At 32.6% G+C, this 16,886-nt stretch overlaps 1 protein-coding gene and 1 long non-coding RNA gene across 4 annotated transcripts; one reads left to right on the forward strand and one right to left on the reverse strand.

Annotated features, from left to right (window-relative positions):
• The first annotated feature begins 1,042 nt into the window (after positions 1 to 1,042).
• LOC112535539 lies at positions 1,043 to 2,382 on the forward strand. Its single transcript, XR_003079650.2, has 2 exons — positions 1,043 to 1,429; positions 2,146 to 2,382. It is a non-coding gene; the product is annotated as an uncharacterized LOC112535539 (long non-coding RNA).
• Positions 2,383 to 10,601: 8,219 nt separating this feature from the next.
• On the reverse strand, positions 10,602 to 15,345 carry LOC8282522. 3 transcript variants are annotated; one of them, XM_015721988.3, is made up of 9 exons: positions 15,033 to 15,345; positions 14,841 to 14,891; positions 13,965 to 13,986; positions 13,462 to 13,576; positions 13,097 to 13,129; positions 12,107 to 12,232; positions 11,544 to 11,644; positions 11,379 to 11,450; positions 10,602 to 11,083 (listed from the first exon to the last, which is right to left on the reverse strand). In XM_015721988.3, the coding sequence occupies exons 1-9, from the start codon at positions 15,180 to 15,182 to the stop codon at positions 10,758 to 10,760; spliced, it is 996 nt and encodes a 331-aa protein (XP_015577474.1). In that variant the 5' UTR covers positions 15,183 to 15,345; the 3' UTR covers positions 10,602 to 10,757. The 3 variants fall into 3 exon arrangements, with proteins under 3 accessions (XP_015577474.1, XP_002523514.2, XP_015577475.1); XM_002523468.4 differs by having other exon boundaries at positions 11,544 to 11,650; positions 15,033 to 15,341; XM_015721989.3 differs by having other exon boundaries at positions 11,544 to 11,650; positions 13,695 to 13,986; positions 15,033 to 15,108.
• Between the last annotated feature and the right edge of the window lie 1,541 nt (positions 15,346 to 16,886).

Consider the following 16,886-nt stretch of genomic DNA (forward strand, 5'->3'; position numbering starts at 1 on the left):
TTTTTATTTATGTAATCTAAAAAGAGGAATTAATCATCGATATCATCATGAGAGAGATATATAAGAGAATAAGTTGTTGATTATTGTATAGCAAATCATCCATTAAATCTCTACCAAAAAACAAAATAAATACTGAAGATCATCCTCTCAGAAGATCACCAATATCCTAATTATGGCTATGTGCAATAACAAAATTGGTATATTAAATTAAGGAAACTTATTTATCGTATAGAAAAGATTTAAATATAATTATGTAAATGTTCATATAAACGGATTTAGGTATCGTTATTTATTTAAATAACTATAAAATTTATTTAATAATCATTTAATTTAAACAGGTATTAATCATATTTAGATAGTATGCGGATATTTTAATTTGGGGTGGATTCGAATAACAAGAACAACTTCTTAATCAGATTTGGAGCGGTTTGGGTATTTATTGTTTAAACGAGTTCGGGTTCGAATATAATTAAATGGGCGGGTATATATATATATATGTGCATGTAATATAATATAATATTATTTATTAATCTCTTTAATAAAATCAACACTGCGTCATCAATCATCATAATAAATTATACTAAATCATATTAAAAAATTATTATAATGTTCAATCTAATATATTAACATTATTAATTTATGATTGTGCAGTGCCAGTATGACATTAATTATGTTGATTAAATAAATTTAACTAATTTTATATCTTTTAACTGATTAATATGATATAAAATTTTTTTATACCATATTGTTTTGTAGTAGAATTTAAATTTGAACTTTAAATTTTTAATTTTAATTAATAGATCTTATTTCTACTGTTAAGATTCTATATTAATAAATATATGTATTGTGGTATTATGTCTAGAAATATAAGATAAATATTTAAAATTTAGATATATTATATAGTTTAATTTTTATTTTTATAATATCAAAATTTGATATTTATATAGAAATAGAAATATTATATATGAATTTAATAAAATATTTTATTAATAAATTAAAAAAATATTATATTTAAATTAAAAATAAAACTCTATACCTTTATACAAAACTATATAATTTTAAATAAAATTAGATAATTCAAAATAATATATATAATTTTAAATAAAATTATGTAACTTTAATCTACTAAACTAAAAAAAAAAAAAACATATAATTTTAAATAACACTAATTAGTTTTGATATTTGGTCATAGCCTAAAACAAATAAACCATAATTCTATTATCTTCTTCTCATCTCAAATTCACATCAATTCAACCCTCCCAAAGCCTCCTCCACCCACCCTCTTCTTCACGCCGTCGTTAGGCTATTGCTGCTGCCATTCACTCTATTGATGCTGCCGTTCACTCTATTGATGCTGCCGTTCACTCCACCGCTTCTGCGATGCAAGCAGCCGCTGCTGCCGTCGTTGTCAGCCGCTGCTCCGTCTCAGGTAAGTCAAGTTGATGCTAAAATGGTTTAGGTTACATTGAATCTATAAATGATTGTATGAAAAAAGAAACGAAAAAGGGCTGTGAAAAGAAGAGCAAGAATCTAATTCAAACAGTCAGTAACAAAGCCTCCATATATGGCATAAAATATATAAACAACCCTAAATAAACTGCTTCTACAGTCAAATATTTTCATATTCATTGGCCCTTTCTAGTTTGTTCACCAATAGAAGGTTAAATATCTAACAGCTTGTTCAACAAATTGGAATTCAATACTAATAGAATGGATCTTTAGTTCATAGTTATATTTAATTTATATGCTAAATGATTTTACTTTAGGTTTATTTATTTATATTGTTCTACAATCATGTTCTTAAATTATTAATCTCTGAAATCAATGCATTTGTCTACTGGTTGAGTTTCAACTAATGAGCTACAATTGATTGATTGGTGCACTATTTAGCATTTGATTAGCCAACTTGAATGTGTTTAAAGTTATGCTTACAGGGCAGTTTTACTGATTCTACTCTGTTTCCGTTTTGAAGTTTGCTTCAAAAGTTCTCTAGCATGGCAATCTTTAGGCACAAACATTTTTATGTTCAATTCTTCTTGCAATATGATCTCTGTTTCTTTTCTTTACAAAAACAATAAAAATTACTTACCCAATAACCTTTATTAAAGATTATATAATATATTTTGATTTTAATTTCTCTACCAGGCGTCAATCTTGATAGCTCTTCTGGAAATACTTCGGGAAACTCGAAGACCACCGGAACGTCCTTAACTCTATCTTTTTCTACCCAGGTATTTGTGACTAATGCCAAATATTCCTGACACCCATGGCGAAGCATCTGTCTAGCCGTAATGGCTGACACAAGATTCGACGGGTAGGTATCTGCTCGCCTTTAAAATAAAACTCTAAGTCTCTCGAAATTTAAAAAGTTCCTTTGCTTTTTCCGGCAGTCTAACATGGCATAATGCATAGCCAGCTAATATATTTCCAAAATTACGTTAAAATTCATCATGTCCAACATAATTAAATTGACAATCAAATCTTGACCCTTAACTGACACTAGACATGACTGAAACACAATATCAGTCTCTAAGGTGTTTCTTAGCAGCGTAGTGACCGACATGGGAACCTGAAGTATAACCGGTTGAACACCAAACCTTAAAGCAAAATTAGGCGATACAAAAGAATGGGTAGCCGCAAGGTCTAACAAAATTCTAGTCTCAAAATAGCAGATTGGAATAATACTTGACACCATACCATTAGAGACTCGCGCATCCTGAGGGGTGAGAGTGAACACTCTTAACTGCCACAATCTGACTTCTGAGAGCCCGAAGCCTGACTCTGAACTCTACTCCCTGGTCGGCCTCCCATAGGCCTATTTCCAAAACCACGTCTCTGCTGGCCGACAAACTGAGATCCACCCTGAGAATATCCAAGAGCTGTAGAAAAAGCTGGTCGTGTCACACTAGTAGACGAGCCTTAAGGAAAAGCTGGCTGACTGAAATAGCAAGGACATGCTCGAGCCATATGGCCCATCTCGCCACACCTGAAACAGGCTCCGCTAGAAACTAAGCATAGTCCTTGATGTGACTTGCTGCACATTTGACAGGTGTTGGCTCCAGAACTCTGCCCACTGCCACTTGAGCCCTATCCTGGCCTAAATCCTCGGCTACCCTTCCGATTGTGTCTACCCTTCTTGTGAGTATGGTAGCCTCTCTGCCAGGCCTGCTGGTCGGAACCCCCGGAGTAGCCTCCATTTCCATAAAACGGCATAGCTGGGTGTGCACTAGTCTAACCCTTAGTCTTGGCCTTCTTTTTCTTGCCTTCATCAGTCCCTTGGCCAAACCGCTGCAGGGTCATCTCCATCTGTCCGACCATGTCAGTCACTTCTAGGAAGCTACTCCTAGACTGAACCAAGGGGACAAACTCTAGACCAAGTCCCGAAATACAATTGTTGTTCTTTTACTCCTCGGTCCCCATAACATAGGGCGCATACCTACTCAGCTGTACAAACTGCCTAGTGTACTCTGCCATTGACGCTTCTTCCTTAACCAGCCTTTCAAACCTCTCTCTATACTCTTGTCTCACACTGAAAGGGATGAAGTACTTCTTGTACCTGTCCTTGAACTGTCTCCATGACATACTATAAAAAAAGGATAAATATAATCCCTGAACCACTAAGATGCTATCTCCTTCAGAAAAAACCCGCCATCTCGATAGTTTTCTTATCTGAATAGTGTAAATTCGATACCTTCTTTTCAACCTCGTGCAGGAAGTTCAAAGGGTTCCCAGATACCCCATTAAACTCCATGGGTCTTAGCTTAGTATATTCAGACATGGGAACCTCATCTAGATTCTCTAACCCGGACCTACTACTGCAGCTCCCTAAACCCTAGGTAGCCTACTACTGCTAAAAAGCCAACAACTGCTCTAAAGCCCTCTGCATCCCAGTTATGCCCACTACAAATGCTTCAACTGGGACTCCACCAGCACTAGGTGCCTCCTGAGCCTCACTCTGATCTGCCTGGGCTGCCGCTCGAGGACTACCTCGCCTCTTGCTATCACGGGCTAGCACTGGTGGGATCGACTGGGTGGAGACCTCATCTTGGGCCTCTTGGGCCGTTACTCCTGCTGCAGCCCCTCGAGTCCTCGACATAGCAAAAACTGAAAATAAACAACAAGATATCAAAACAATAACAGACCCTCTAACGTATAGCGCATATACTAGAAGCAACGAAACATGAAAGGACAGACTCGACCCTGATTCCACAGCTGCTAAGGAAGCTAACCTAGGTCGAAGAAAATCTAAATCTAGGCTCTAATACCAACTTTATCGCGACTTGATCTGTGGGTCTGTGACCGGCTCTAGGGAATGGGTAGGCGTAAGCCACCGAAACCCATAACAACCCTAATTAGCCAAAGATTCAAATAAATGTATACCTGATTAACTACTCTTAAAATAAACCAATATTTCATTCACAAATCTACACATGATTAAATTAATTCTCCAGCTGGATTTCTAGCAATATCCCATAATTTTTAACAAACCAAATTAAAATATAATATACCATGTACACTATTGCGAAGAATCTATAATTTCAAATAATTTAAAAATATAAAGTAAGATTTAATTACAATAAGCACGAAGGAAGAAGGGAAGTCGAGTTGCAAAAGATGTCGGCAGAGAACCTAGCTATCACTTAAAATATTTAGAATTGGGATTATCAGTCTCGGGAGTGAGTTAAAATCATATATCTACAATAAAACAACCATAAATATCCATGTGCAATGGTTGATAAAATAATATGACACAACACAAACTAATAAGTAAGTGTCATAGCATAATTTAAAATGATTAATTTTTAATTCATAAAGGACGAGCACTTCAGCAGAACCTTAACTCCAATACTAGCAACCTTTCGGCTCTCTTATTCCAATAGGATTGGCGCCCAGAGAGCGAAGCTCAACCGGGATCTTTAAATCCAATCTGGTCACTTTTGATTTTTAATAAAATTGGCGCCCAGATAGCAACGCTCAACTAAGAACCTTTTATCTGACAATCAAATTCTCACAGCTAAAGAGTTGTACTTGACCAGGACAGATCTAAAAAATATTCTTTTACTACCTGTCTCTGATTAATACCGATTTGCATGCGGTCCTGATCCTACACATCATATAGCAATATTCCACTGCTGCCTCATCCCGAGACAATATGAAATATAATATCGATATTGCGAAAAATGATATATAAATAGCAAGCAACTTAACTATTAATAAAAAATGTATTAAATAATATTGAATATGACATAATTGTAGACGTAAATTTAATTATTTAGATAAATAGTAAATAGATAATTAATTCCATAAAATAATTATTTAGATGAATAATAAATAACTAATCTAAAATTTATAAAGAACTTAATTGGATAAATAATAAATAAATAGTTTAAATCTATAAATTAATTAATTAAATATAAAATAATAATTAATAAGAATTTCCAACAATATCCACCATGACAAATAAATATATATAAATATAATAATAAAAAAAATTAATCGAAATTGCTATATAAAAATTCGGCAATGCACATGTATAGAGAGTATATGACTTTAACTCCCAGTTCTGCCACGCTTCGCAGTCTGCTCCTATGCTTTAGGTGGAGCTGGCTCGATGGACGGATTATCTATTCACGAAAATAACTAAATTAATAAGATATTTTTAATTTTTCTAGACTTAGACTCATAGATTAGACTGCTTAAGAAATTCTATCAAAAATTTGATAGAACCTCCTCTAAATTATGGACGTTTAACCTCTGTATAATGGGTTCAAAACCTGCTAAAAAAATTTCAAATATTTCACATTTATTTGACGAGAGTTGGACCACCAAAACTGTATATTTCTCCAACTCTGCAACACAATCCAAATCACAATTCAAATAAAATAACAGTCCGACAAAAATTATAATATTGTTTCTAATACAATCACACAATTTTCCACACATTTAATTCAATTAATTACAACACAAATTTACATAGTAGAGTATTAATTCATGAAATTAATCTACAGTAATTCAAAAATCAGACTACTAATTAATTAATTAATTATACCTAACAAATAAATACACCAAACATTTTCTAATAACTTCAAAATAATTTTTAAAATCTAAATAAAATTATACCGAGCCGAAATTCGAACTTTTACACGTCTGACAAACACCGGCGTCCGAAAGCCGGTATTCCCAAAGGTTTCGAATTTTTAATATGAAATTGCCTACGTAAAGCTTGAGTTGCGCCGAGTGCAAATATGCAAACTTCTTCGCCCAAAACTTGCCGGAAGTCACCGGATCAAGGCCAAAATGTTTCAGCCCCGACGAGACTCACCCATTACTGCCGGCGGAGGAAAATCGACGGGGCAGGGTTGCCTTGAGGTTTTCAGGGCCCAGAAGTCCGTTTCCAGCGTCACAAGATGTTTTCGGGGTCCAGGTTCCGGCTCTAGCGAAACGACGCCGGCAAGAGGCTGCTTCAGCGACAGCAGTAGGGGAGGAAACTTCCTCCTCGCGAGCAGCTCCTCCTCGACGGCTGGGGGCTGTGCGGATGATGGTGACGGGCTGGCGACGACGAGGGAGCCCACAGAAAGCGACCGAAAAGAAAAAGGTGCAGGGGAAGTAGGAGGTGGCATTGCCGGGAAGGAGAGAAGGAGAGGAAGAAAATGTCGCCGGCGAGGGGGAAGGGAGAAGAAGCGGCGACGGTAGATAGAGGTAGCAGGCGACAACGGAAATTGGAGGGAGTGAGGGAGAAGGAGGAAGAGGGTGACAATGAGAGAGGAGGAGGAGAGGGAAAAAAAGTTTTGTTATGCTTTTTTTATTTTTATTTATTGTTTATTTATTTATAAATATAAAATATTGATTCATCAATAATTAATGTAATATAAATTTAAAAATTTATCAAATTATAAGTAAAAATTAAAGCAATTAACATTTAAATTTACAGATATTACACTGTCATCTATAGAAAAATAAAAAAAGAAAAGAAAATTATATCTCTAAAATATACTAAACATCATTATATAAAAATGAATTATAATTTCTTAATATATAAATGATAAGAAAAAAACACTCAAGATTAATATATTTCTCAATTAATATATGTGCTATAACTAGACTAGTACTATAGAGAGTAATTCAAAAGTGTTTTTTTTTTTTTTCAATCAATTTTGTTCTTACTAAACAAGTAGAAGGTAGCAACTAAGATAGGCTGATCCATAGTACTCGAACTAAGCATCTTGTGAGCTATTCGGAGTTTTACTTAATAAAAGTTTGTCCGAGCTCATTAATAGAGATTCATTAGTATTAACAAATCAAGCTCAAACTTGTCAATACTCGGTTCGTTAGCTCGCGAGCTAGCTCGTTTATAAACTTATGAGCCTATTCGTGAGCCAACTCATTAATGGACTTGTGTTCAAACTCGTAAAAGATGTATAATAATTTTATTTTAATATCTTATTTTATATATAAAAATATTTATTAATTTTTATAAACTAATATGTAAAAATATTTTTATTTTTATTATATAGTATAATTAACTTCTATTAAATATTTAATGTTTCAAATCAATCGATTCAACACGATAAAATGAACTATATTGTTAAATAAATCAATAAAATTAAAAAATTAAAATTAAAATTGATAAATAATTTCTAAATAAATCTTAACGAGTCAAGCTTAAAATAAGTTCGAGTCCGACTCGAGTTTATAACTATTAAATTCGAGCTCGGTTCTAATTTGTGCAAGATAATAACAAATTAAACTCAAACTTATTAAAATTGAGCTCGGTTTGGTTGGTTTACACTCTAATAGCCAATAATGGTAATTAATGGTTAAAATTTACTAATGGTTATTACAGCCATTGTACTTAGAGAATTGGGAAACTGTATGTAGAACGACCCACAACTTAATTAAATGGCTTAAAGAAAAAGGGTGGTGTGGGTTCAACCTTGTATAGGTTTGCTCAAAGATGGAACTGTAAGTATGGTTACTACAAAAGTTAGCAACATGGTCTCTGTTAATTTAAGTTTACCAAAAGAGATAAAGCGAATTTTTGGATTTTAAAATTCTTTTTTTTTTTTTCTTTTCTGGGTTGGAATAAACAAAAGAATAAATAAATGGAGGGCATTATGGTCATCAAGTTATCCAATCACTAGAGTTATCAGAACAAATAAAGCTGACAGGAGACAAAAGCAACTAATTACAGCCTAATGGTCTCTTCGTTTATAATACTAAACCAAATTAAATTAGGGCATTCACAGGCTTTGCTAAAAGTATACGTGTGATTGTTTTTTTTTTTTTCTTGATGTTCCAAAAGTAATCAAAAGACAATCTGATTATGATAGATTAGTGGAATTGGATCTGTATAATTATTATTATTTTTTAATTTATACTGACTTTTTTAAATAAAAAAATTCTGATTACTTATTATTTTTATATATTAAATGTAACATTAATTTTTTTATATTAAATAAATGTAGTAATTTTTATAATATCTATAAAAAATAATTTAATCTAATTTAATTATTTTTGATAACTAAACCTATTTTAAATATTTTTTTAATTCAAATAAACTACTAAATGGAAAATATATTAACTATAATATTATAGTTAATAGATTAAAAAGTTATTAAATATAAGAAGTATTAATTTATTAAATTTATAAAATTGATTAGTATAAAATAACTATAAATTTAATATTTTATTCAAATGATAATATTCATAGGTATAAATTTAATAAATTATTAACCATATAAAAGGCTCATACTTAGCTTTTAATCTGCTCAGCAATTATCAATACAAAAATGTTAAGTTTAAAAAATATTGAATCTCTTTTTTCTTTTTATTATTAGTGATGATAGATTTTGTCTTATTTGCTTATTATGGAGGTCTAAAAGGTAAAGTTTTATTAAATAAAATAGATGACATGAGAAGAACATTAATTAGTACAAAAGCCATAACCAGAATAAATGAAAACTTTATGGACTAATTATTGAACAAATACAGATTGATATGGATTAGAACTGAGCTACTATTATTAAAAAATGATTTATGGTAAAAGATCATATGGGTACAAAATAATTATTTCTTAAGAATAATGTGGGGAAGTAATATTAGTCCAAAGGAGTAGACTGGGTCAAAAAGCCCATAGAATGCTTGGAAGTTGGTGCATTAAAAGAAGGAAAAAGAAACTAAAAAGAAAAGAGACCCTGGTCTTAGAAAGGTCACTAAGGACAGAAACATCACTTCCTTCTTCTTCTTCTTCTTTTTTTTTTTTATTTTTTATTTTTTTTAATTTTTCAATTTCTCCTTAAAAAAATAATATATGCACCAGACCAGAAGGGGAACTGTTATACAGCTGTTGAACAAAGACAGAAAGAGCCCACAAAATTATACTAAGATCAGAAGTCTTTCTATTACTTTATTAAAAATAATAAATCTATGAAAATGAATTTCATGTGAAACAAAAAAAAATACTATTCCATGGAAATTTTTTAGCAGATTACTAGTAATAGCATTTGTTAATTCTTTTGTTATTTGTGTTCCCCTCCCTACCCACATAAAATATAAAGAGTGGTAGTTTGATTATTATTATTTATTATTATTGTTGTTGTTATTATTATAAATAGTATTTTATGATTTATTTTGAATTGTTTTTGGCTGATAAAAACTTTTTAGAACTAATTATAAGTAAATGATTTGAGATGTATATATGTTGTGGAGACATGCATAAAATATGGTCATTATGCTTTTGAGGAAGTGTAAAAAACCCTTTCAAAATCTGTATAATTCTGATTAAAAAGCTTGACTTCTGAATCTTTGATTACACAAGTAAGCCATTGGAAAGGACAAGAATAGTATATATTTATAAAAGAAATCAAGGGATTGAACAAGACCATGGTAAGATAATTTTTGGGTCCAAGATTATCCGACCCATCAAGGTCCAAGCAGGCATGAACAGGTTCAATATCAGGACAGCTGGATGGAAAGATGGGATATGGTTCAGGGGTCACAAACATTGTGCAAAGGGAATGTATATTAGGCATCTCAGAGATGGTGTGGGACAGGTTCAACCTGAAACATGTCGGACCATTTGACAAAGAAACAAACAAACAACAATCTTGTGTTTTCAAGTAGCAATTCATTTCAATTTGATTTCTTCTTCTTCTTCTTCGTCTTCCTTTTAAACTGTTTATTACTGGCGAAGTTGAGTTGAGAAGCTGTGTATTGAATAAGAGATGCCAGTTCTCTGAAAGAAAAAAAAAAAAAACCTTGCATAATGATTTCATCATAATATTGACATTTTTATTTTTATTTTTCAGATTTCACTTAATAAATTAAATTTAAGATGGACAACTAATAAAATATACTTCCTAAGCTGCCTCATAACTTTCTATTTCTTGAATTTACAGGCTATTTCTTGAGTATTCCATGAACCAAACATGGTTACTCCAAGAAGCACACATAGAATAGAGGAAATCCTTGTTAAGCATTTAAAGTTTTTTGGTCAAACCAGACAGCTAGTTTTCTCTGTTGTACCTTCTTGAACTGCTAACAAGGAAGAAAACAAAGCCAACAGTAGCACTATAAACTGGCATATAATTTCTACAGGAATATTTGTAGAAGCAAAAGGCTTAACACTTTATTTAGATGAGAATTGGTGACAAGCAAGTATACACACATCAGGATTACAATAGACGACTCGAACGAGACAGCTTGGGTTCTGAACACCTTAGGTAACTCACTAGAGTCTTAAGATTCCATGATAACTGTTAGTTGCTGGATTTAAATAATATTAGCTCCTCCTCAACTGAGGTTGCGTCTCCGGCAACAGAAACCCAAGCTTCTGCAATTTTATCTACTCTCCCTTGAAGAATCTCAACTAAAGTAAATGCTCTCCTTGTGCCTTGTTCACCATCAATTCTAGTGACTCTGGGAACAATTGCACCATTTAGGTATATAGTCTTGTCAGCACCGACAACAATCATTTTCCGAAGACCATTTCCATAAGCCAGCTCTTTATGCATGTGACCAAACACAACCAGAGGGACATTCACTTTGGCAGTCTCTTTTAAGTGGGCAATGGCTTGTGCTAGATCTGTACAAAAGGGTATTGTTGTAAATATAGTAAAGGGACTGTCGTATTCTATAGCATAGACAAATGAATTGCATCTCATGAGATATTATTTTGTTCCTCATCCATTATCTGGTCATTTCATGATCCTTCAACTCCGTAATCATATCAAGCTAAACCACAAAAGAGCAATCACATCATTGCACAAAACAAATTGTATCCTTGCATTTTCACTAGTGCACAAATTTGGTGAACAAAGCAGAGACACCTCTAATCTAACCAGACACCTGAATGCCAAAAAGGAAAAAAAAAATGTTACCTGGATCACCATGATCACCACCTCCAGACACCCAATCTTTTCCACAGATGTCATCAATATTAGAACCAAGACCTGAAAAAAGCAAGATCCAAGATAGATTTCAATACAAGTGACCATTTTGTGTTGAACAGCTGATTGGGAAGTAAGTTTGGCCAGCCATGACACCTGTTGGCCCATTATGTCCAAGAAATATAGCAAGATGATCTTCTGGAGTGCCCAAAGCAGTATGATAGATCCTCATAGCACTTCCATCCATGTCTTGCACTCTATATCTAAGAGACAACTCTAATTTAAAAATTGCAGAATAAACAACAATATCAAGCAACAGACAACAATAGAGAAGAAGATAAAAGAATAATTTCATTTGCACATTCAAAGTTGTCTTTCTGGTCATATGTAAGTAAGATAACCCTTACTGACTTCTCTCTAATATGATTTTAATAAAATCACACGATGATTCACATTTAGTTATAAGTTTAACAAAATTAAGTTTTGCAATTATAGCACTGGGAAAAGAATCAAAAGGATTTAGGACAGTGAGGGACAGTTGAATTTGTTCTTGGAAAAGAGAAAATTAATGCAGTACCTTACAGGAGTGTCTAAAATAAGTCAACAAGTATCCCGATCCTTTTTTGTTTTTAATCTTTTTGGTATTCAATTTTTACAAGTGAACAAGAAGAGAACAGTGACAAGTCCTATTTTAAGAATTTGCTACAAACAATACATACCTTGCAGATAAAAGCTTTTTCCGGAACAGCTGCTTACCACCACAAGAAAATGGCCGGCCACCAACAACACTAAGTTTTAGCGTTGGGAAATCCAGACGCCTGTAACCTACATGCTCTTCACCAAGACTGATCGTTTCCGAAAAGGCAATTTCATTTAGCAACCAAATTTCATTAGAGGCAGTTTATGCATGATTTGCAATGCGCTGGAAGAGGTGCACTAAAGGAGTCCTATATTTTTTCCTCCATGCCTTATATATTACACGCATGCTATTCACAAACCTCAAAAGTTAATATCAAACTCTAGATATAGATGGAGATAATATCAGGAGGATCTGGAGAAAAAACAGTATCTCTTGGCCTTATGTTTTACTTACTTCTCCAAGTCTATTTACCCCTCAACCCCCTTCTTTTCCTTCCCTTTTCAAAGCATAATATTTTTCCAGTAAGAACTGAAATAATAAAATATTAAAGTCAAAATTTGAGTTCACATTTATTATTTCCTTCTATTTTACCTTATTTTGTAAACAATATTTAAATGGAGATTATATAAACAGGAATGAGTAATAACTACAAAGCAGACAAGGAGTCTTCTCCATCTTACTTTAAGAGCAAAGGCAAAATGAAAGTATGGTATCTATAAGTTAGATTGCTTGTACAACCAAGTACCAACCAAGTGTTTAGCCATGTTTGTTATATTGCAAGAAAGACATGATTGAAGCAGCACCATAGAATGTAACCATCAAATGTAGGCTTACTAAATTAGCCAGTTTCAAATTCTTCCAGATTCATAATCTATCACCAAGAAATATGATGACCATGCATAAAGAAGTTAATCAAGCAGGAACACTACATGTGTCCTAAATGCTGATATCATCAACCAAGAGATATTCAAAACTTTATGATATGAAAATGACATATCTAAGCAATAGATGTCAATATATAAGGCAATATCCAGAAAATTTGTCATGCTCGGAGATGAGAAAAGCTCACCATTCCAGTTGAAGTTGAACAGCATCCTTTTCCCTGAAATTCAAAGAGAGAAGAAAACCATTTATAGTGAACTAGAAATTTACTTGGATGTTCAAATTATGATAATAATTTTTTATGCCAAATCCAACAGCCTAGTCTCCAAAACTTAGAAAATCAAGTAAAGATGCATATATTAATATAAGACATAGCAGAAAAAGAAACATCCCTTTAGCAGAAATTTCAAAAAGAAAATCAGGAATTTTCTGTTCTCCAGGAATATAAGAAGAAAATTAACTGAAACAACAATATTTAAAACGCCTTAGTATTTAGTACTGGATTTATCAACAAAGATGCATTATTGGGTGAGCTGTAGCATCGGAACTTACTTTTTAGAGAACTCATGAGTATGCCAGGAGTCGTGATTTCCTAAGATGACTGCTTTAGGAAATTTTACATCTGCAACACTTTGGACGAGCTCAGCATTCTCATCACCAAAATCACCTAAATAAAGCCAGATAGAAGGAAGGATAATAAATATAAACCAATAAATTTTTTTTTTTTAAATAAAGACTTAAGAGGTTAGAATTAACAATTTATTAGTAATGGTAAAAATACACACTCATTATAACTTGACCATGGCCAATAATAGGCTCACTCTCCATAAATCTGATGTCAAATTTATTGAACATGTCTATAATGCATCAGCTGTGCTGAGAAGAGCGAAAAAGTTTGCTTTGCGGCATGGACCTAGATGCCTTTTAGAAGTTTCCTTGATGTTTACCTCAACATTTAAAACAAGTGAAAATGATTGTGTAGGCTCCACAAATTAAGTAAATGAAGGCCAGCCAATGGCATCAGATATGTTAAAGGTGAGAGAAAGAAAACCTGCCTGTGAACAGCACCAAATCTGGCTGCATTGCCATGACATGTAACACATATTAGGTAGGATATCAAAGTGCAAAATTATAGGAGATGGTTGTAAAAAGCTAGAATATATAAACAAATAGTTAAGAGGTAAGTAAGATACAATTAAAGAAAATGTGAATCTCTAGGTCTAGCTGGATTTTCTTTTGAGATAGTGCAAGTGAACAACAAAACATATCATCCCCTCACTACTCCACGAAGCTCCAGGCTTTGGGGAACAAGGGATAAATTCTTCTCATGGAGTTAAAGTATTTCTCTTAATATCTTTTAGTGAAATCTCTGTTCAGTAACTTCCACTGCAGCATGTGCTGGAAAGGAACTCCTTTCATAATTTTTGGTAGAGCCTCAATCATAAAACTAAATTATACAAACAAAACAGGCAAAGCAAACTTCTAAAAATAACCTATTTTTATTGGATTAATACAAGTATTGGATAACATACCCTTGGTAGTTTCCTTTCTTTTCTTTTTTTTTTTTTTTTGATTTTTCACACTTTTCTAGTTGCAGATCTGACAACTCACTCAAATACCAAACCCCAAAACGCCAGGACAATTAGACTAGAACCAGGCATAACGAAGGCAGCTAAATGAATGATCAGCCTTAAAAATTCAATTACCAAAAGATCCCCAAACTCGAACACACATCAATCCATATACTATTTTCTTTTCAATTAGCGAAATAACAGTTCTAATTTAGTTATTCACGAGACATACGCCAGAATTTGAAATAGAAAGACCAAAGAGAAAACATAATATGCAGCACAAAAAAAACATAATATGCAGCACAAAATGGTTTAGTGATTAGAGCCAAAGAAAAGGAAAAACAAAGAAGAGAATATCACCTGCAGATATTGAAGTGCCTTTGTATCTTCTTCTAGATTCCAATCATCATGCTTCCCAAAAAAGAATAATTTAAAAAAAAAAATAAGTAACAGATAATAAAAAGCTAGGTTTCTAAATTGATTGAAACAAGAATTAAAAGAAAAGAATGTGTATCTCTAAATTTGAAGAACACGGTAATAAAAGTAACTCACGACGTCTCCGACGATAGCGATTCGTGCTGAGGCCGCCATTGAAGCGGAAGCAGTAGTAGTATTAGAGGACAAAGAGGGGAGACGAGCAGAGGACACTACAAAAGGAGAAAAGAGAGTAGGCCCGTGATGGAACACGCTTAAGCTTGGCATAACCTTGTTTTTGGCTACTGGCTTCGCGCGCTATTATATATAGCTGCTGCGTAACCAGCAGAAAAATGTTAAAGCCATTAATGGATTGAATTATTGAAACATGATACTGTTTGTTGATGCGACGAACGATTATTTCCTACAGCCCATGCCTGGCAGCAGTTAAAAAGTAAAGAAATCTTATTCTTTTGGTGACACCAATATCTAAAATCTTTGGCGCAACAGATTAAAAATAAGGGATGATCACAATTTTTGTTTTTTAATTTCTGACTTATGAATTATTTTTTTATTTAATTAAATATTTAGATTTATTAATTTATATATTATAGTATTTTATATAGATTTATAGATTAAAATAATAATTTATTTTATTTTATATATAAAATAATTTAAATATCTTTATTCATTTTTATAATTTGTTATATTTTTGCTTTTTTTCCTTCTTTTTTTTATTAAATTTTTTAGCACTAAAAAAATGTTTGATTAATATTTTATTTTTTATTTTATTTATTTATTCATCATTCTTTTATTTCTAAAAATTATTTTTAAAAACACTTAAAGTTTTTTTTAATATTATCTTAAAGTAAAAAATCTTTATTTTTTAAGATAAATACACAAAAATAAAAGAATAAAAAAATGATGTTTTATCTTTTCCAATATTTATTTTATAATGAATAAAAAAGTAAAATAATTTTTATTTTATTTTATCTTTTAAAAAATAAATAAAATATAAAAAATAGTGGTTAAAATAGATAAAAATAAAAGGAAAAAAATAATATTACTTTAAAAGAGGTATTTAAGTTAGTTTATTATTCAAAATAAATCAAAAAATTACTTTAACTTAATATTTTTAATAATTTAAATATTAAAACAAAAAATAGAAAAATTAGAACACTAGAAATACAGCATGAACATGCTGAGGAGATGTATGGAAGCTAGTTAAGGGCCCTGGTTAGGAGAACTCAATTGCAAATTGGGGAACGATGGCTCCGCCCTGATGTGGAGGTTCCGGCGGATGAGCAAGAAGATCCCATACATGTTGATTGATTCAATTATGGAAAGGTACAAAGGTTTGGAGATCATAGCGGTAATGTAGGCAGAGTCAATGGGATTCCGAGAAATGTGGAATGTCTAGTGTTGGAAAAGGAGCTACAGTTGATGCTGTTAGTGCGGGAAGCGTTAATAAATCAGATAATGGGGTTGATTTGGGAGATAAGGGGAAGGGACATCCGGCGGAAGGGAATGTTTTAGTAGTGCTGGACCCGAAGCGACGTCGGACTGCTGAAGAAAATTTAAGTACTGAAGATATGGACATGAACATTAGGCCAAATGGGATGTCAAGTGAAGGTCAGATCAGTGGTGAGCTGGGCTCAAAAAACTTCATAAAGGCAGGTTCTGGAAATTAGACCCACCTATAGCAATGAGTATGATATCATGGAATTATCGTGGTATGGCCAACCCACGTGCAATTCAGACATTGAAAGACCTAGTCCTGACTAAAAGGCCAAGTTTATTTTTTTAGTAGAAACGTTACTTAACAAGCAAAAAATGGAAAGGGTTGAGAAGCAATTGGGGTATGAAAGGTTATATGTTGTCGATAGTTTAGGTCATGGAGGGGGGTTTAGCATTATTATGGAACGAGAAAGACATGGTTACAATTCTAGGTAATTTTATTGATGCAAGGGTTACAATTGAAGAGCTGGGTAC

This window comes from Ricinus communis, chromosome 3, assembly GCF_019578655.1.
Source record: "Ricinus communis isolate WT05 ecotype wild-type chromosome 3, ASM1957865v1, whole genome shotgun sequence".
Lineage (NCBI taxonomy): Eukaryota > Viridiplantae > Streptophyta > Magnoliopsida > Malpighiales > Euphorbiaceae > Ricinus > Ricinus communis.